Source organism: Micropterus dolomieu, linkage group LG12, assembly GCF_021292245.1.
Source record: "Micropterus dolomieu isolate WLL.071019.BEF.003 ecotype Adirondacks linkage group LG12, ASM2129224v1, whole genome shotgun sequence".
NCBI lineage: Eukaryota > Metazoa > Chordata > Actinopteri > Centrarchiformes > Centrarchidae > Micropterus > Micropterus dolomieu.
Window position 1 is genome coordinate 19246987 of NC_060161.1, and position 21598 is coordinate 19268584.

A 21598-nucleotide genomic window follows, 5' to 3' on the forward strand; every position below is an offset into this window, starting at 1 on the left:
TGCACCAGCCGCCTGTCACGTTACTGAGGAGCAGATGGGTTAAGGGTCTAATCAGGCCAGAACTGAGTTAAGCCGGACTGACGGCAACTAGTGGCACTAATAAAGATGAAGTGAAAATGGAAGACTTGTATTTGTGCATCACCTTTTTTTAGCTTTTTAGGCGGCAGAAGAAAAACAAAGCTGGAGGCAAAATGCTGCAGAGAAAGAGGGGTTGGGGGTTTTACCATGTTTGTGTAACAGCCAGTGTGGCTTAGGTGCATAAATATTCAAGAAAGAAAGATGAGAACAGAGAGGGAGGTAGAGAGAAAGGGAGCAAGAGACTAGGAGAAAAAAATGCACATAATATGGTAGATTAGGGTGCTTGAGATGGGGGTAGACGGAGATCCGCCCCGTGCTGAGATCTAAAAGGGGGGAGGGGTCTCCAACTGGTCAGAGAAACCCTTCCAGCAGGGGTCCATTGTCTGCAACCCACAGCTATGAAAAGAAAGCTGATAACAGCAGAAAGCATTTTGTATTCCATTGCAGGGGGTGCTTGCGGTTGATCACCACATGTTGCCATTTTGTCTGATGTCTCCGCTGTCATTTCCACCTAAAGTGTTTCACAGTTTATCCTGTGAAAGGCTTTTGCTTGCATTTTAGGTCTGAAACTGCAGGCTGGAAGTGTTTCCCTCTTGTCTACATCGTGCCAGATAAAGCATATCCTCCCTCTCCCCGTCTCAAAAAACGACTTGTCTATTATTAAAAGCTTTTAAATGGAGCAGTGTGTTGGCTGACTACCAAATCCAGTGCCTAGTTGCCAGGGAAACACATACCCGTAGTCTCCGCTCTCCTTTTCTCTCTCCCCCTCCTCCTCCCCAGAGGCTCATATTTCAAAACTGTCAGCAATCTCATGCAGCTCACACTGCTGCCTTTCAGCTAAAAGCTTTTTGTGCTGCCGGTGCAGCAGAATAGAGGGACAAGGAGAGCGGATGGGAGTGGTTAAAGGAGAGGGAGGGAAAACGAAGGGCCTCCCTCGCCGTTACCAGGGCAACTTGATGTCACAGTGACATCACGCACCACTAAAAGCTTTTAACCGGATTCGTCTCCCGCTTTAGGCCCCATTTTGAGTCCTTTTTCAGCTAGGCTAGGGGGAAGGGCACAGGCAGGACAGAGTGTGTGTGTGTGTGTGTGTGTATGCCTTCCTGCATGTATCACTCCCTCACCTTCACTGCAGATTCAACCCAGCTCTTAGCACAGTAAAAGACTTTCAAATTCAACCTCTAAAGATCCTATTTCTGCAAACACAGCCGGCACAGGCCAAGAGAACCATTTCAAAAATGGCAACAGAGGATGGTTTCAGCTATCTATTGCCAGGCCACAATGAGAAACACAGGCGGGCCCCGAACTGGACCGACGGTGAAATGAAAGCCCTCCTGTACGTGTGGGAGGAACACCACAACGAACTGAAAATGAGTAAGAGGAATGCTAAGGTTTACGAGAAGATGTCCCAGAGGTTTTTCCAGCTGACCGGGGAGCAGCGTTTCAAAGAGGAGATCAAGATGAAAATCACCAACATGTCTTTTCAGTACAGGCAAGTGCACCAAATCCAAATGTCCAATCAGAGTTATGACATCAAACTCCAGCTGTTGCATGACTTTAAACATCTATTTCTGATCTAACAGGCGACTGAAATCCGCAGTCAGTGAAAGTGGGGAGACGCCGGACTGGCCGTATTACAAGCCCATCGAGAAGATCCTCTCCAAGCCGCTAGAGAACGGGCGGGTGAACTCTGTGGAGTTCAATGCCTCCGGTGCAGGTCCCTCCACTTCCTCCCAGTCTACAGACAACCTGGTGCCCCAGTCAGACGAGGGGATGATGGGATTCCTGCCAGAGTACACAGGCTCCTCAGATGAGATGGAGATAAAACAGGAGCTGGAGTCTTTGAGCTCTGACAGTGAGCACACACAGGGCTCCAGGTAACAGGAACTATACACATGTTATGTGGGTGCATGTCACTGATAAAGGTAATAACAGGTTGATAGACTGACCTTTGTATTACATTTGGTGGCAGCAATCCACCAAAGTTTTTTAACTAAACTGACTAACTAAATGGCCCTACAAGGCTTTACTTGTGTTTTCTCGGCCATGTTGTTACATGTGTTTCCTTTTGCATGTGTCATAAAGGTATGGCTCTGCAAACAATATCATCAAGAAATCAAACTCAGTTTCTACAATGCCTTTATTTAGGATATATATTTAAATTAATAATATATGAAATTTGTGTCATATTTTTAGAGGAAGAGAAACCAAAGGCAGTAAATAAGTTCAACTTGTAAGCTCAAGAGAAAACGCATACATAACTTCTGCAGCTGTACTACAGATAGCAGAGAGCAGGGAGTACAGCAAAAACTGAGGTTGAGTTTTTTTCTCGATACTTAATATTTTAAAACAAAAAATCATATTCCTTTGGAAAAAAACTTGAGATTTGGAATACATATGAACAAATAACATGTATTATAAATTACAATATAAATAAATAATTACGTTTGTGATTTTAAAAGTAGCTTAACCATCAAAACATGAATTCCACTGGAGAAAAGCTGTGATGGTAGTTACTCCTAAACTTGGCTAGTTACCTTTTTAGCAGGACGAGTAACGTTAGTTCAGCTGTTTTTAGTCTCGATTACTGGATTTAGCTCTCTGTCTTATTTTATGGGATAACAAAAACTGCCATGATGTTAGTTTATCAACACTGATACATTTCAATTACAGGAAACAGTGTGGCGGAAAATGGAATTAATTTAGCTTTAGCAATGGCTAGCTGTGGCTATTTTCAACCAGTTTCAGTGGGATTTGGCTCTCTTGTTTTAGCGTCATCTGTGTTAGTTTGCTGTTGGGTTTATACATATATGAAGTAACAAAATAGAAAAGTGAATAGATTAGCTTTAGCCAAGGCTAACTTAGCCGTATTTATCTTCAGCTAGCTTTAACTTTTGCCTCTTTTGCTTTAGCTGTGTAGCTGACTGTTTGGTTTGGTGTTTAAATGAGTTTTGCAGTAGCTGTTAGCTGCAATTTTTTTTACAGTGTTTTCTTTGAAATTATACATATATGACATAACAAAAAGGTGTTTACAGGTTTAGCTCTGGTCTAAATTTTGACTAAATAATGCCGTTTCTCCTCTCTGGCTTTTGTAGGGCAATACACTGTGTATAGGATATATCATTGTCAATTCAATTAGTTTATTCAGTATTTTTCATGTTTTAAAATACTTCAGGTACTTTAGTTCTGCCATATCTGGCTTTAGGAGAAAGTTGCTGATGGTAACAAATTGCACACTGTTTTAGATCATATAACTACTAACAATGAGCTCTTGAAACCAGAGGTGATCTCTTGTTACAAGACACTGCCTGCTCTCAAAGGTCAACTCCCTGTTCTCCAGCTCTCACCCTATTTCAGCCAGGAAAAGGCATGCCAACAAGCACCTATCCATGAAGAGAAAGAAACTGCGAGTGATGCAGGCCATGTTGCAGCAACAAAGGAGGTCGAGCCGGGCCATAGAGGAGACGTGCAGAGAGGTCCGTCGTGCCATGCACCAACAGAACCTCCTGCAGGTCCAATGTCTGCAGCTGCAGGAGCGCATGATGAACCTTCTGGAGAAGATGATTCAGCCTCCCTCCGCCACGTCAGCATCGTGGGGTCAGAGTGGGGTTAAAGATCCAGGGAAGCCATGAAGTGTTAGGGTTATGGTTGACTGGGAGAGATCTTGCCTCACCCATAGCCTTGTAGAAGCTAAATGTAAATGTAGCCTATATTTATTAGGCATTTCAGTTTACATCAGACATTTTTAAGGTTTATCGTGTTGCATATGTCAAAGTATAGCTCTTGTATAGCAGTATAGAGAGGTACAAAAAATATGCTGTTACGATTTCTGAAGGTGGCCTCACTCTGAATATCATTAATGGAAGATGACTGCTGGCACATTAGCATCCACCATAATTCAGTCTCCAATCTGAGCTGTCATTGTTAGGATAGCTGTATGAGATCGTCTTTCTTGATAATTTGTCAAGTACCCTATTAAAATCACTGTGGGTCTTATCTTGTCACTTTATTATTATTATTTTTTTTTTACTGTGCCAGGATATTTACATGATTGCAAAGGTTTGATGCCAAAACAGGGCAATTTGTAGCATTATGAACCAGCAGTTGAGGCAATAATCCCTGCTGTTATTGAAGTAACAGAAAACAAGCTGTCAGCAAATGGCATCATAACCAACAGAAGATGCAGCTCTCAAATATTTCCTTTTTGTGCTCAATAGCAGTACTGTCAGCATTAACAAAAAAATGTTGCCTAATGTCGCCCACGGATGAGACAGAATTGCTTCTAACCTTGATTTAACAATGTTATACTGATGTGTCTGTGTAGAAAGAAACTGGAAAAGACGGTGACTCTCAGAAAGTGGCCACACTGAGATTATAAGAATGAAGGGCACCTGCTTTCAACTGATAGAACGGTAGAAGGCAAGGTTTATTTAGATATAATAAATACAACCCAAACAGATATTGAGTCCACTTGCTCATTCTTCTATTCACGTCCAGCAACTTACGATTGTGCATCTCTGCGACCACACAGATTCTTTATTGCCCATTAATTGGACAGAGTAAGGACAAACAAATAACGTGTTTAATCTGAGGTGGCACTGTACATTTAGGATTAGATACAAATGCAAACCTCAAGTCAGAAGCTAAAAAACATGTTTTCTTTCCTGAGATTTCTAAACTTTAAGATGTAAAGATGTCCTTGTTCTTATCTCTGCATTTCTGCTAATAAAACAACACACAGTCTAATCACTTCTTGTTTTTCATTGTTACTACAAGGTTATTAATGAAATGCTAACTACACAGAAGGTAAGGTCTTTACCTTTTAGCCTATTTTTAGAGGATTTGGAGGAACTGGAGATTAAGTTGGTTCCATCACACACTACACAAACTTCATGGAAGGCACTGCTACATGAAAATGAAAATGCAACGCTGTTTGTACCTGTTGTGTTGTTACATATAAGCCACGTGACAGTGTATGCAACCGTTGAAGCCCTTTGACCAGAGAGGTATTGTTTACAGACCATCCACAGTAGTAAAATCCTGCTGCTCCAGTGTAGAAGAGACAGTGAGAAACCCACGTGCAAAGTGAGAAAGGGAGAAATCCACGTGCAAAGTGATTGAAGCTGCAGTAAAAGCAAAATAATACAGGTAAGAATTATATATATAGGCTATATAAGGTATACATACATGTAACGTGGTCCTTTGTGACGTGTTAGGTATACATACATTAGGTATACATACATGTAACGTGGTCCTTTGTGACGTGTTAGGTATACATACATTAGGTATACATACATGTAACTAGGTCCTTTGTGACGTGTTGCGGGAATGATTCAATCCCAGTAGGCTATGTCTATATTTTAGTTAAATAACTTAAAGGCTTTCTAATTAGATTTGCTCTGGAGCAAAACAAAGGCTGTCAACTGTCATCCATATCAGCCAATAGCATCAAGTCAACCGTTTGAATATTGAACGTGACGGGCGCGCTGATTGGTCAGAAGGAGATGTCACATGACCCAGAGACGTTACGCTGTCATGGTTACAATGAAAGACGCTTTGTGGTCGCCGCGGTGAGTGAATGGAGGGGTGGTGGTGCCATATGGACTAAACTGGCTGAATCACGGCACGAAAATATTGTTTTCAGTAAGTAAAGAGAAGGACGTGTAACATTAATGCGAAAAATGTAAACGCCGAATGTAAATCAGTGGGAGTTTTGTGGACGTTTCACCCCTGGAAAAGGTAATTTAAGTTAAAGTTAGTACTCAAATAGCTTCATGGTGCGGATAGTTTCAGACTAAACTAACGTTACGTGCGAGTGTAACATCGGTTTAAAGTTTTTATCGGAAGAAGCCTCTCTGCTTCCTCAGGTGTGTGAAAATGTTTACGCTGTGTGGTGATAACATTTAAAAAGCAACCAAAGAGTCTGGTTGTCATTGCAGTGTTGTTGGTGAGTAGGGAGCCAGCTGGCACTCCGTTTTGGGGGAGTGGGTGGAGGGGTGAATGGGAGTAATTTGCAAGCTGTGTTGGGACTTAAAAGCTGTGTGTCTTATCTCTGACAGATAATTGCTAAAATGAGATTGATAGCAGTGCTTGTCTTCATAAATGACTTTAGTGAGAGTGAAAAAAGAGCTCATACACATACACTCTATTGTTCTTGTTTGATTTAAAGTGTGTGTTTTGTAAAGGAATTCTCAGCAAAAAGTATCTATTATTCAAGCATAAAATATTAACTATAATATAAATTATCCGTAATGTAGAGCTGAAACAGTCAGTTAATCGATAAGCTGATCTTCAGAAAATGAATCAGCAACAATTGTGATGATTAAATTGTTTAAGTTTTGGAGAAAAGTGAAGATTTCCTGCTTTATTTTGTCTCAAATTACATTAAATTAAATAACCCATCTTTAGGTTTTGTTGTTTGCACATCATTTGGGGAAAACTGATTTTGGCAAGACAAATAAACAATTATTCAATTCATTGAACAGGAGTTTGACAGATTAATCGATAAGTGTTAGTTGCAGCCCCTGCAACATGTCTTTGTTGAAAGCTGTTGAGCTACTGAATTATTGTGCAATCCTATGTGAAGTCTTGTGTTCTTATGTTTTGTATAAAATGACAAACTGATTTTCAAATTTACTTTCTTCCTGTTTCTGCCCACTTTGTGTAACTGCAGGATGACAACAACACAATAGTGTTTCAGTTCCCACCCACTGGATCTCACAGCAACCTACAACAAAGATGAGGATACAGGGACAGCCTGAGGGCGCAAGGAGGCGTCTGGATTTAAATACGGTCGGTGAGCTCAGGGGTGTGGAGGTCATCCGTGGTCGGGCAGGATATGGCTTTACTATTTCGGGACAGAGGCCGTGTTTGTTGAGTGGCATCCTGGAGGGAAGCCCTGCTGACCTGGTGGGACTCAAACAGGGGGATCACATCATGGCAATCAATGGGACTGACGTGTCCGCTGCTCCACACGAGACTGTGGTGCAGTTGATTGGCAGCTGCAAAGGACCCTTGCAGTTGGTGGTGCATGTGCACAGCCGAGTTATGGGGAACCCCATCCTTAATGATGCAAAATTCGGGATTAACCAAAAGGCAGGCGTTCTCCGCACTATCTCGGACGATTCAAGCAATTCCTCCTTTCACTCAAGTTATGCTGTCATCGCCAAACAGAGGCCTGTGTCAGAGCCTGATATGTCGCAGTGGTCACAACAGTGGAACTCTTTAGCTGTGCAGCCAAAGGAGGAAACTTCCAGAGCGGGGGACACAGACTCTGTGTTTACAGACACGGAAGATGCTAATACTGACTGGAGTATTTTAAACATGACCTTGGTGGTGGGCTACTTGAGTTCCACAGAGCTGATTTTAAACACTACAGAATCAGAGGAGGACTGTTTGAAGGCCATTCGGGAGCGAATACGACAGCTGGGAACAGAGCAGGACACACATACTCTGGTGATGATGAAGATAATGTTTGACTGCATCCGACTTTGTGACGACGCAGGAGCTGTTTTGGCAGCCTTTCCTGCTGAGAACCTGGTTTTAGGGGCCGTGTGTGCTGAAGACCCTCGTTTTTTATGCCTGGTCACTACAGCACATATAATAAATGGCCACGTACCAGAGGATGGTCCTCTGCGAGCCTCCTGCCATGTTTTCTTCATCGACCCAGAGCTGGGAATCCACGGGGACCACGTAGACATTGCCGGACGCTTTGGCTTCGACTGCACTCCAGATCCAGATGCCTTGGGCTGCTTGGAATTCCCTCAGACTCCCCCAGATGTTCTTCAGTTTGTCACAGTCCTGTACAGTGACATGGGTGAGGCTGTGGAGAGGCTTCGAGTCAAACTGGACATGGAGGCTCAGCAGCAAGCCAAGGAGACTAGCAGCACTGGAAAACAAGGCAGCGCCAGCAGCAATGGGGACAGTGGTATTGGAAATGCTTCCCCCCCTGAGGAGAGAGCGGACAGGGATTTCCCTTCTGCAATCCAAAACCACCCTGGGGCCCACCTCCCCAGCTGTCCATGGGATTATCCTCCGGCTGAAGACCTCACCCCAATAAATCTCTCCAAGAATGGCCAAAAACATAATCCGGAGAACAGTGCCAGCACACATTCCCTTTCAGAGTCATTACCTGGCCCTGATTCTCTCACTAGCTTTTATGGGGGTCCCCCACCCAAGCTCGAGTTCCAGTTTAAGCCCCCACCACCTCCTCTGCCTTTGGGGAAAAAAACAAACTTCTTCGGAGATCCTCTTAGAGGAAGCCAAAGGTGGTTCTCCAAGCCAAAGTGGCCAAAAGCCCTCAGTAGTGATACTGAGCGTCAGGTGACGTCCAACACCAACTGGTCCTCTAGCGCTAGCCTTGGCAACAGCACAAGTAGCCTGCCTCCCCCCATGAGCCAGATCCCCTCAGACAGGTACCGGTCAGCAGAGGTCGTGATGCTCCCTCCCAGAGAGGAATGGACCAAAAGGTTTCTTGAACAGAGAGAGAAACAGCGGAAAGATGGTACTACCAAAAATGTAAGTAAGACACTTTTTTCAGCATCTGCAGCATTTAAAAACAGTAATTCTTTTCATAGTGGCAGAGGCTCTCTTTAATCTGTAATCTTTGAGAAATGTTGATTTGTCAGGTCACACAGGGGAAGTGGACCTCAGTCCCCTTGAAACAAAGAAATTACTACTTATTACCCCTTTTTACTGGTTGTGTCTACCGGTTGTGACCAGTTCAACTAAACAGGCGTTTTTTTTTCTTTATTTTCTTGTTAGAAGCCTGAAGAGGTAAAAACATATCCAATACTTGGCAAATATGTTGACAAAATAAACAGCGTTTTTTGAATGAACATTAACTGATCAATAGTACATGCTCTTCCATCTGTGCTGTAGTTTGAATATGTGAATAGGCTCCTTGCAGATCATTTCTTAGCCATGCGTTCATGAGAAATCCTTACGTACGGTGACAAATGGTTCCATTGTAAGTGGAGACACACTGAGACAAGCATTTGTTTCTGTACTTCATTCATGTTCAACACAGCGACACAGGAAGTATTAAATGGTCATATGGAGTTGAGTTTCCAGACACTGAGGGCGTGTTAGGAAGCCTGTTTTTGGTGGCACCTAAAATGAAATACAATACTACTATTTCAACAGTCAATTGGTGCTGAGTGTGAACTGAGCTGAGAAAGCACCTGTTGTAAGTCAATGATGTCATTGTCATAAACGCGCGGAGAGAAGGAAGCAGATTTTTTATTTTTGTATGTTAGTGTCCTCATTGCCCACAAGATGGCCCTGTGCATCCATGTATTCCCGGAAATGAGCCTCCCTCAGGAAATCAGTGGTGTGTCTGCCTTTCTTTCTCTCAGCCACATAACTGACTGCAATTAGTTGCCATTAATGCTAAAATGTTTGTGTAGACTACTGGAAATCTAAATTCAATTTAGATTTTAGGATATGTCCAGTGTATATTTAACAAAGTTTAGCAGCAAAATCTCTGTTGTTTCCATTTACGGTCTGCATTGTTGATGTGAACTTTATTTAAGCAAAGTATATTGCAGTGTTTGTATAAGTGGATGGTGTCTTTGTCCCCCAGCTTGCGTTAGATCACAAAGACGACAATCTTGCACAGGAAGCCAGGCAAATTACAGGGTAGAGCCCATGCCATGCAGCGGTAATTATCTGCAATTCTTGAACTCTCGTTCAAACATTAGACACAGCCTCTTCAATCATAAGAATAGGGGTTGATGGTGAAACAGAATTATCTTTTCAAAAATGATTGGCAGAAAGACAATCTATCTGATGTCTTATGGTAGTTTTTGACATTTAGACTGGGAAATCCGTGCTTCTGTGTTGGTACTTGGGTATGTGACCAATCTGAATGTTGTCAGATTGGGCTGTGTGTCATTACCGGTTGTATGTAAATGCAGAAGCTTTGGTAGGGAAAGCTCTCAAATCTAGTAGAAAATCTGATATTTCTAGAAATCTACTTTAACTGACCAACCTCACCGTCACTTCTCACTTTCGTAGTGTTACATTTTCATTTACTCTTACACTCCATGAATAACTCTGCACACAAACACTTTATGTCATGGAATATTGTCTTAGAGTCAGTGTGTCTTAAATGTTACTTTTTATATAAATTTAAAAGTATACTAGTATAGTATTTTTAAATGATTTTGCTTTTTGAAAACTTCTTTTTTTATCTTTTAGTTTTTCAAACTTTTAGGAAGATGCATTTTCTTGGAGTTTCAAGACCAGTAATGACTGTAACAGTGAATGTGATTAAATTGATTTGAATTGAATTACAGTAACTTGGACCCAGAATTATAGGCATTAATTCACATGGGGGTTCACAAGATCAAAGCTGCTAGCCGGAATAAAATGCAAATAACACAAAGATAAGGGTGTTGTTTACTTTGTGTCTTGGCTCATCTGTCTCCTTTATCTTTCACAGGGCTCCAGGTTTTGGGGTATGGGTGTTGTCCGAGCATCTAAGCGTCGCTCTGCCAAACGTCTCAGCCTGGCACGATCACTGGATGACCTTGAGGTAGGCATCAAGTTTTTTTCTTTTTCATTGGTTTTCCTAGAGGTTTGATTTCTGCTAAAATCAGAACATTCATATTTTTTAAGTGCTTAATTTAATTCATTCTGCCCTGGCTCCGCTACAACATTTTTTTTTTTATAAAAATGGATCATCAGTGCTTTTCTAGAGTTTCAATGTCATGTTATTTTCAAAAGGCTTTTTTAAAATTATAATGTTCATAAAATGACTGTCTTCTGTATGTCCAGTTCTGCTGGGCTTGTATGCAGAACATAGATCACTAATGTGGACATTCAGGTGAACCATCCCCCTTTCTCATTCTGCTCCACTTTCAGCTATTTTTCAACCTTTCATTTCCGTTGCCTTGAACTCTGCGTTTGCTGCTACACTTGCAGCACGGGGCGACTCACAAAGTGGCCTTTGTGTGGACCAGAGCCACGGCGCTGTTTGTTTGGCCTCTCTAATGAGCTCTGCTGCACGACTGAATATCGTGCTCGCATTTTCTCATATAAATGTTGCTGGGGAACTCTGTTTCTCCGATGGTCTCTGCATGCATGCGTGCATTACTCATGCAATGCTGATTCATATTCACAAAAACACACACACACACACACACACTCGCTGTTCCTAAATCTCTTAATTGCTCTGAAAGCATGTGAACAGGCACAAAGACGAGCCAAAAAGTGGCACACTGTATTGCATATCCACGCATTAGTCACAGTCACACACAGACACGCCCGCAGACCACACATTGTACTCAAAGAGGCACAGCACAGATCTCCTCGGGATTGTCCCAGCACTCTTAAACAGTGCTGTTGTTGAAAAGCACCAGGTTCTGAGCAGGTCTGCCCCAGATGTACAGCCACAGGATTAAAGATGGCTATAAAAGGCTAGGACAGCTGCAGAGTTTCTTCTTACATAGCACAACGTTTATGCCTTCTTTCATTGTCGATTTACAGTAATCACTAGTCCACAGTGTGCTTAAGAAATGTCCTCCAGCTTCTTATGGTTCTCCCACCGTATCCTTACTGCGTGTTCTATTTGGGTTATCTTGTCTTTTAAAGAAGTTGTAAATCACATGTTTTTGTTTTGTTTCTAAGCTCCAAGTCGGCTGATTTGTTTTTGTTGGTTTGGTGATGTGTTTCATTATATTTAGTTGCTATTGTTATGGCTTCCCATCAGTTGCAAATTAGGTTGCATCTTTCCAGAGTTTATTATCATCCCTAACAACTGATGCAGCTTTTTTTCAACATGTTATGAGACATTTATGCCCCGCTCTCTGTTCAGTTTAAAGTGCAGAGAACTGAGAAGCTTTCATCTGCTGTAATCAGTTTATTTTTTACACTTTCACACTTATTATTGTGTGATTATTGTGTTGAGTTCTCTTTCTTACAACTTGAGTTTGCCTTGTTACATAATGTTTTATCCGCCTGTTCTACCTGGACTTCACACCTCTACAGGAGCTACTGTGACATCAATAGGGAGAGGCAGGTTCAGGCTGGTCTAATATGTCGGAAGTCTTAGTAAGAAAAAACTTAACAAAACACTGGCCCTACACATGCGAGCATTGTGGGTAATATGGCTTCTGTACATTTTCAAGCTCTGACATGTTGGCTGTTGTTTAAATGGCTGACTTTAAACAGCTGACGTTTGGTTTGGCATTTATGTACTGTGGAAAATAGAACCCATATTATTCAACAAAACTTGGATTGGGATGCTGGAAGTATTGAGTTATGAATGTGGATTTTTGATTGCGTAGAACTGTCTTTAAAAAACACTTGGCTGATCTGCTTCTCATTGTCTCTCCTTTGAAAATCTGTATTCAGAAAGCTTCTTGGTGCAGGTATGTCACCATGTGTTTTTGGTTACATAAGATACCTTTTGATGACAAACGAATAAAAAAAGAATATTCCATTGTCTTTTTCAAGGCAAACACCAGATTTTATCAGACCACTAGGGGGAATCCATTTCTATTCAAACTTTGACATAGTCACAGCTGTGCAAACAGAAGTGTTTGCTGTTTGTTTTGCACGGAGCCACATCAACTGCAGTTTTGAAGGAGTGAAGTGAACGTTCAATTTCCCCGTCCAAAACTTTACAAGTTCATATCAGCCAGTGACAGATAAACTGAGACAAACAGTTTTAATAAGCATGCCTTCAATTTGATTCTCAAGGAATTATTACCTATTTATGCCCCAATCTGGGTAGTTTACTGTTGAAAAATAAACATGTCAGTGCTTCTTGGTGGCGACTACGTAATCATGTGGCAACATTGTTTCTAAATTGTCAGAAACATATCATATAATTTCTGCGCTGCAATGTTGGCCGTCACACACTGATATAGGCCATCTCTGATTAGAAAAACCTCTGGCAGTGATATCTCTCGGTCTCTATCTCCTATGAGATAACATCCAAGAAATCAGAAAATCAGTTCTCGTAGGTATTCGGACCGCATCTAATCAAGCACAGTCATTTACCTCTTGCAGTTTTATGTCATGGTCGGCCTAAACAGCCCAAGGATAAACAGCGCAGGGAATGTCAAAGGCAATGAGACACTCACCTAGCACTTTCCCCCTGGTCTCTTGTTTCAAGAGCCGAGCTTCACAGTGGACTGTGGTCAGAGATCAGAGGGTGCGCTTCTACAGCAAATCAAAGCCCATCCAATAGCCAGTGGTAGTTCTGTTCTTATAAACACTTACACTTATGGAAAAGTTTACAGTTTATCTTTAGCAAAAGATTTAGAGAAGTACTTGTTGTCTTTTTCCTCCACTTCAGAGAGAATACAGATAATGAATGATAAACCTATCAAGACTATGTACCACACCGAACAGTTGACCTCAAGTGACTCCTCGCCTATACATATTCAGTGATAGCCGCGTGCGTACGAACTCAAGGGGGTTGAAGTGTTTGGTTCCTGGCACGCTTTCTAACTTGCACATTGTCGTGAAGGATGTTCTAAGGGACTGTTCTCACGGCAAGGTTTGCAAAAAATACGTGATAAGCTTTCAGTCAGTGCATGCATCTGGACTCACAAGGACACCGTGAGATTGTTTTGAAGTTCACCATCAGTGCTCAGGGCAGACCCCTGCGGATAACCCCTGTATGTGGCCTCGCTGCATGTTGTGGACGAGCCCAGAACAATTTGGACGCGTGTGGCCGTGTTGCTTTTTCCACGGTCGGCGGTGTGCGTCACAGTGGCTAGCACAGGAATGAGCAAATGCTTTTTTTAATTTATCTTCACATTACAAAGGCTCTGCCACATAGATTTTGCAACCCAAACACCAAGTCAGCACAGTGTGTGAGTGTGTGTGTGTGTGTATATATGTGTATATATATATATATATATATATATATATATATTCAGAGACATACATTTTGAATGTGTTCCTGTTCTGATTCAGTAGAGGGAGAAACTGCTGTAGAATTCTTTGTTAGTGCCGACTTGTTTTGCCTATATCTTGTGATGATGAGTGTTTTGATGCATGCTGAGCTTTTATTGTCAGATCCACTTCTGTTTGGGCATATCGAAACATGCGCCTGTTTCTGCACAGCACTTGTCAGAGCCCTACTGCAAATGGCCCCCACATCACGCCCTCCGCACCGCTCCACCACTATGAGCCGCTTCTCATCACAGACTCCTTGTTTTTTCAGCTCCAAACACATGCTTTGCGCCCCGCCGCTGCTCAGCAGATGACAGTGTTTTCAACTTTGCAGAGGTGACACCATTAGTGTTCACACTGACTCTTGTCTTCTTCTGAGGTGTTGCTGCATGTGAAAACATCTGTTAATGTGTAGTCAATGTAGTCAATGCAAATGCAAATTTTGGGGGACAGCTCTTTTGCTCCCTGGATGTGAAGTTGCTCCTCTCCCTCTAGGAGTGGAGACATTAGTAGATCTTGTTTGCACGCCTGCGAGTAATGGATCTATCCTGTGGGCGTAGCAGAAACCAAGAGGAGGCATGAAGACACAGACACGGGGAGGGAGGTGAACAGAGAGGGAAAGAGGAGGAATCTACAGCAGAGAGAGAGCGAGAGACAGAGAGAGAGGGGAACCGGCAACAGAGGAAGAGAGAGGGAGCTTTTGAACTCCCAGTAGCTGTCAGGATTTTCGGCTCTCCTGCACGCCCCCTCCTCCCCCCACTGAGCTCTGTCTCCTCTGCACTGCCAACACTATCGCACACGCACCGCGGCACTCTAGCGGATGGACCCGTTTACACACGGCAGGCGTGCGGAGCAGCACTGAAGAGAAGCCAAACACACGCACACAGCGCCATACATGGAGCAAACTTTAACCCTCAACTCAGTAAGTCTTGCTGTGACATCCTTGAGTCTTGATTTTTTTGTCTGTCTCTCTCTGTTTGGCGATGCCATCTTCATCTTCCACACTATCTCCCACTCCCATCACACACACGCGCGCCACTGTTACTTTTCCTTCTTTGGGCTCTTTGCTGCTGTTGTAGCCTTCGAGAGGCATACAGTGGTTAGCTTGTGTGGTCTGTCAGAGGAATGTTTTGACCAGTGCCAGCTGAACTCTCACGGTGCTGTATGACACACACGCATAGACACACACACACACACTGTGCTGCTGTACACAGCGAAATGTGGTCTAGGATCTATATGAGGATACACGCTGGGTTTAAATTAGACGTTATACCAAAAGGGTCTTGTGAAGTGACCAAGATTATTTCTGTAAACTGCGGTTGCTTGAGGGCCTTTGAATGAAGTACACTCTGTCGCACTCGCCCAGAGAAGTGACCCGAGATGAGAGGTCGCTGTTGTCATATAGAATGAAATGCTCAGTAGCATTGTATGTTTCTGATCATGTAACAGGCGCAGTTTAGTTTGAACTTGAAATGGTTGCCTGTGGTTTTGCCTTGCCCTTATTGGCTTTGTGCAGGCACGTCCCTGCTCTGATTCACCAGTCCTCTTATTCACTTATCACACACAAGCTTTTGATAAAATAGATCTTTTTTTGGTGCTGCGGGATCTCTGTTGTTCATACAATAGGTCTTAAAGAAGCTTACACACAGTAAATCCAAACAACCAACCTATGTGCACGTACAAGTCGAGTTATAATTCTTATTAATATTATAATTGCTGCTAAAATTAGATGCCGTACATCATTATAAATTCGTCCTTGTGTCTTTGCTGTGGGTGTTATGACTTGAGCAGATGAGCAGGAATAGTGTGTTCCTGGGGATTAGAGGTAGAGGCAGGAGAACACGACGCACTTTTATCTCGCTGACATCACATGGCCAGCTCTGGAGTGTGGGTGGACAGTTGCACTCACGAAATGTGTCCTTAGGCTAGCATTATAGGATGCAAAGTCTAAAAAGCCTGACATTTTCTAAATGTCTCCGCTATGATTCCTTCCTCTTCTTCTCTTCTCCAGCAAGAGGTTTTATTGCAATTACGTGGACTTCTCTCTCCAAACCCACCGACTGAAAAAAAAACAGTACATTAACACAACAAAACTTGAGTAGAAGTTCTTTAACTGTCCAGCTGCTCGGAGTATGAATGTGCAACAGCCAATAACCAGATGACCAGATGTGGCTGTGGTTGCTGAGTTTGCTGTTTGACCGAACTGTAACCACGGAAAATACCCGCTGCCTCGCCATCTCTGCATGGAGACGCACTGTAGGTCCACTCTGCACACTATGACATCATCTATCGACATTCAGGATTAGGATTTTTTTATTTTTTTAGTTAACCACACAGCTCTTCATCATTCCCTGTAGATTGGCCAATGGAAGATCTGGTCTGAACCAGGACCTCTATGGATTTGATTCACAACTTGTGGAGGTGATTCATTCCCCACACACTGTTTACCTTCCTCAATCGTGCTATTATTAAACTTCTTTGCTTCCCTGAAAGAGAATCTACTGCCAAGGGAGTAGAGGTTTCTCAACAAGGAACAACTGCCAAAGTCTTTTATCATCTCTCTGGTAACAGTTCAGACATGTCTGGGATACAGCGGACAGCTTGTCGTGTTCAACTCTTTACCTCACACCTGAAGCTCAGACGACGCCGTGGCGCATTTGCTTCACGTCTTTGAGACATTGAGCAAGACTGCTTGTCTTGTTTGAACTGGAGTGGAATCGAGGCTCGGAAAGTGAATGTAGTTGGTATCTTTTAGACCTTGTGTTGGCGCAAGACGCTGCAGGACTAGGCCAAGGTCTTGTCTACATTGCACTGTGGAAGCCATAAACATGGATTGTTGGGGCGGCCAAGTTTCTCTCCCTGTGATATTGTGAGGGACTGGCTTGGCGCTCTACTTTGGCCAACTAAACACTAACTTTCCCTTGTGAACTGTTTCTATAACATCTTCATCCTGTTGTCAACATAACGAAATGTGATATCTGTTTATGTAGCTCGGTTATTTCATGTCCTTGTGGCTTTAGGTCGAGTAAAGCGCTGCATATCGTTCATGTTTTGAACTTCACCGTGTGTCATGGTGTTTCTTAGGGCAGTAGATAAAAAGGTTGCCCTGAAATGCAAATGACATAATTATTATGTAGTGCTAGATGATGATATAATGTCTTTAACTGAAGAGGTTATTGCCATGCTAAACACCCATAGAGACAAAGTGCCATCCTATAGCCCCTAGCCTAGAGGGATAAACTTGCCTTTCCTTCTTTCCCAGCCTTGCTCGACCAGCTCAGGTTCCCTGCATGACCAAAAGGATTAGACCGTGTGGTTTAAGGTCAGGAAGACCTAACCAGGAAGTAAATAATCATGGCAGTTCCTTGTCAATGGCAACATACAGCCGTATGCACTCCCAGCATGCAGATTCTTTCATACTGTGGCTTTATCATCACACAACAAATGTACCCAAGCAACTGCACACTGTACACTAAGCTTTCCTGTAAGTTAGTTTGGTGGAAAACCGGGGGGGGGGGGGGGGGGGGGGGGGGGGGGGGGGGGGGGGGGGCTCACAGGGCTAATTATAAGTTTCAGGTTTCAGGTTGGAAAGTCCATTTCTGGTGTGTTTTTTTTTATGGAAGAGAAAGAGAGCAGTAACAGGGTGTGGTGGCATCTTATGTGGTTTACCCACCTCGAGCCCTCCAGGCTCATGTGAGCGCAGCCCTTTCTCCATGATAATAAATTGAGATGGGAGGGGTCGTGGTCACTGGTTCTAGTTTCCCTCTCTGAAGTTATTCTATTTTTGTGGGGTTCAGCTGTGCCTTTTTAAATCAAATGTAATTTAGTTGTTACTCCTTTTGTATTAAACATTTCCACCAACCTGCTGACCTGTGACATGGCAAGATTCACAGTCAAGTTATTGGTAGTGAGTCCGATGCCATGAGCTGTACAGTTTCAGGCAGAGTTAACAATGGTTAACATCAGATTTGACATTGTTGTTATAAGTTGGGGAAGATAAATTCTGATACTGGTTAAAGCGCCATGTTCCTGCCCGTGCGAGAAGTAGGGCAGCAAATGGAAAAAAGTAAACATCTCCATTCAGAGGCATGCTGGTACTCCCTGTCAACTTTTTTATCAGCCACAAGTGGCTAATACACACTTACACCGGCAGCACTGAACAAATAGTAATGCCACTTTAATCCAGAAAGGAGCAGAGCCGTAACCATCTGCTGTGGCTAACCTGTTAGAGTTTGGGAACGGGCAATAGATTATTGCAGATCAGGGGGATTAAGAGATGAAAAGCATTGTGCCGATGGCCTGTATTTGCATGTAAATCGCTCATGTCTTTAAAGACACTGAGAGCAACCCATTTGTTAGTTGAGGGGATTACATTTAAAATAGGCCTCAACACAAGTGTGCACTCTCAGGGCCAAGGACCAGAAATGTATCCACCCAGCATCGTTGCAATGTTTGACTGAAGATCTTTTTTGTTTGTTTGATAGAAAAAACCCATTCAGAAAACTCTTCAACTACAAATTCCCACTCAAGTCCTGTAATGTAGTCTATATCCGTTTGCATGGATAAAATGGCACGATTTATTTTACACCCAAACATGTACACTGTAAGTTTTTTAATGTAAATCTGAGCCTTAAACTCTTATAACTGAATACTTCTGCTAGTTGGGTGAGATGATGACCTTCACCAACAGATTTGAAGGATGTTTTGTTTCACCCTTGTATCTTTGTCTGTTTGTAAAATAAATCAATCAATACATACAGATTTGGCACTCATTTTAAGGAAATAAATCCATTGGCTGAAGCCATTAGACAAATCTATTTTTATGTCTTTTTTTGTTACTGAGAAGCATCTGGAACTGTCAGGTTAGCTGCAAAACACCATTACCTTTTGTCTAGAAATGAAATTGCTTTATAAGACTTTAACTGACTCAAGAATCATTAGCGTCATTGAGGAAAAACATTGAGAAGTTATTTATGTGAAACTCAATTAGATCACAAGAATTACACTGCTGGCATCATTTTTGAGGCTCTCGTGACAGAAATAGGATTTCTCAATGGAGTCACATGTGCTATATTTTGCTGTGGGCCAATCATAAAAACATGTCTGAAGGGACTGGATAGAGACTTTCGCAGCCCTTGATCTATAGACATAATGCAGAAAGGAAATCTGAGGGGATGCTAATTGCGGTTATGTTGTTTACCATCCCTGGACCCCTTGCATCACATAAGAATGCTGACCTCATCACATCCTTGCTAATGTGATAGTGTGTCTGGTAGATTTTCTGTGACAAACAAGATTTCCCACTCCTTGCCCCCCCCGCCACATACACACACACACACACACACACACACACACACACACACACTCTTTCCCTCCGCTTGGTTGGGGAAGAAATGTCTCTTCCATCTTATCAGTCACCGCGCCCTCGCCCTCTCTCCCTCAAAAGGAAGTTGCCTCCACGCAAGGCTCTTTCTTGATGTTATTTTCAGGGGAATAGTTTGTAGTCTGCTGCAGATAGCAGGCCCAGATTATTTTCCGGCTTCGGTCAAGATTGCCCGGTGGAGAACTTGACATGCAATTAGCAAGGTCTTGTGACAAGCAGTGCTCATTGCTGCTGTGAAGCCCCGCAAGAAATGCTTCCGCAAATTGATTCAATCACGGGGCGGCACAGAGCTCACGTGAAACCTATTTACTTTGTGGGAGTAGTTTCTTCAGTTGGCAACAATTGGCAAGCAAGAAATAAAAAATAAAATTTTGGTTTGAAGAGTCCCAACATGCTTTGCTCTTGTAATGTTGCTTGTTGTAGATGTGCTCACCTGGCTGCGGTGAACACTCAGGGAGGTCGAAGGGCAAAAGGAGAGGAGTAGGTGAGAGAGAGGTAGTCTGTTCTGTCTTCTGGGATTTGAACACAGTTATGGATGACTCAGCTTAGCACCATGAATAGCTTTTAATTACTGCACGACCGATTATATCTGCACATGAAAGCAGACACATCCTGCCTATCTGTGTTGCAATTCTGCATTATAGCGTAAAGTATGCCGTGCACTATGTAATTATCTGTATAGTACAGTGTTGAATGTACCATTTTGCACAGGAAATGAATCAGCATGTATGCTGATGAATTCATATTCAAATTCATACAAGCAAACATTCCTGGAGGATTACTTTGTAACGTGAATACAGTTTTTCTTCTGTTCATCTGTTAGCAATTGTGACAAAAGATAAAATGATTGTTATCATGGTAACTTTCCAGAGTAGTAAAATCCCGGCTCGTATAAAATGGATGAGCAGTATTTTGGCGTCTGATAAGTCTTCGAGCTGATCTGATTAATAAAACTGGACTTTCTGGATCGTGTTTCATAGTCTCAGTATCTAAAGCAACTCTTCCTTACCAACACAGCCTTATGATTTTTTTTTTGTAACACAGGGTTGTTGGTCTGAACATCCTCTATGAATGCTTTCTGACGGCAGATTTATTAAGGCTGCGTCCCACAATTTTTGTAACTTTTAAAAAAAGTTTGTCAATCCTGCTCCCAGTAATAGACCGGGCGTGCAGAGGTAGTAAACTTCTCTCGACCTCTTTAAATAAAAATAAAAAATTAATCTTCACACAACTACTTCTGTCACTTTTGTTGTGTAGAACCGACAGCAACATATGAAAGGCTTTGAGGAGAGTCTGTCTAGAAGTGTGCAACGTTATTTATCTGCATTTGCACAATGCAGGGCCCTTGGACACACTGTGCAACCTAGTATGTTTGTGTCATACTGGGGCCTTTTCTGTCACCTCTTCATCTCTCTTTTGTGTGTTTGCATACACAAATACCTCCTGGGTGGGGGGGTTAAGATGTCATCTGCGATTGCCCTCTTCGAACAATCAGCACAGCCATGCACATACGACAGACATCCAGTTTCCAAATTGATAGACCATGTAGAAATCTAATTAGACAGGAGAAATCTACCGTGAAAACCAGGCTGCTAATAAACACTGTATCTCATCCATCGTTTACGGCGAAGTTAAGTGCAAAGAATGCTAGCTCATTTGCCACGGGAAAAAACTCAGAGGGAGCCACCCGTGCTTTAAGAATAATAGTCGCTCCAAAAAACAGTTGCCTTGCTGATTGTAGAGATTTTCCAGAAATGTGGAGGCACAGTGCTGTAGCGGAGACGAGGAGTGATGCCAGAATGAAAACCAATTTTCTGTTTCTGGTGCATGAGCAAAATTGCTGGGAGAAAAGACAGCTTGATAGAATTATTACTGTTGGGGGCGTAAGAACTGTGCTCTGTGACAGTGTATAATGAAGCTCAAACTTTTATTTTGATTAAACAAAATTCATCTGGTTTCAATTTAAGCTGATGGGCTACTTCTTCTCTATTTCAAATAAAGAGAGAGTGCCCCAACTGGAAACAAAAGAGGGGGGAAAGGCCAATGTGGTTTTGACAAGGCGAGTGTGTGTGTGTTTTTGTGAGGGGAATAAATGGGGGGGGGGCGTTAATTCATCTGACTCCTTCATGCCACTGTGGCAGAGGCTATATGTATTGTCGGGCGGGTTGCCATGGCAACAGCTGCGGAGTAAGGAAATCTTTCTCTTCTCCTTCTCACCCCCCCCCA

General features: G+C 42.7%; 2 protein-coding genes and 1 long non-coding RNA gene across 8 annotated transcripts in view; 2 read left to right on the forward strand and 1 right to left on the reverse strand.

Annotated features, from left to right (window-relative positions):
- Positions 1-910: 910 nt before the first annotated feature.
- On the forward strand, positions 911-4824 carry msantd1 (Myb/SANT-like DNA-binding domain containing 1). 2 transcript variants are annotated; one of them, XM_046065600.1, is made up of 3 exons: positions 911-1570; positions 1662-1955; positions 3419-4824. In XM_046065600.1, exons 1-3 carry the CDS (start codon positions 1317-1319, stop codon positions 3708-3710), a joined length of 840 nt encoding a protein of 279 aa, XP_045921556.1. In that variant the 5' UTR covers positions 911-1316; the 3' UTR covers positions 3711-4824. The 2 variants fall into 2 exon arrangements, with proteins under 2 accessions (XP_045921556.1, XP_045921557.1); XM_046065601.1 differs by having other exon boundaries at positions 3436-4824.
- On the reverse strand, positions 4474-5919 carry LOC123981004. 3 transcript variants are annotated; one of them, XR_006827642.1, is made up of 2 exons: positions 5374-5919; positions 4474-5201 (listed from the first exon to the last, which is right to left on the reverse strand). It is a non-coding gene; the product is annotated as an uncharacterized LOC123981004 (long non-coding RNA). The 3 variants fall into 3 exon arrangements; XR_006827641.1 differs by having other exon boundaries at positions 5320-5919; XR_006827640.1 differs by having other exon boundaries at positions 5266-5919.
- The window catches only part of rgs12a (regulator of G protein signaling 12a), a 37634-nt gene continuing 21626 nt past the window's right edge, over positions 5591-21598 (forward strand). For 2 of the 3 annotated variants that reach the window (XM_046065594.1, XM_046065596.1), the window contains exons 1-3: positions 5622-5817; positions 6752-8595; positions 10523-10615. In XM_046065594.1, the coding sequence (XP_045921550.1) occupies positions 6817-8595; positions 10523-10615 (1872 nt within the window). In that variant the 5' untranslated portion in view covers positions 5622-5817; positions 6752-6816. Of the gene's footprint in view, positions 5818-6751; positions 8596-10522; positions 10616-21598 lie in introns of all 3 variants that reach the window. The other variant, XM_046065595.1, reaches the window with a different exon arrangement.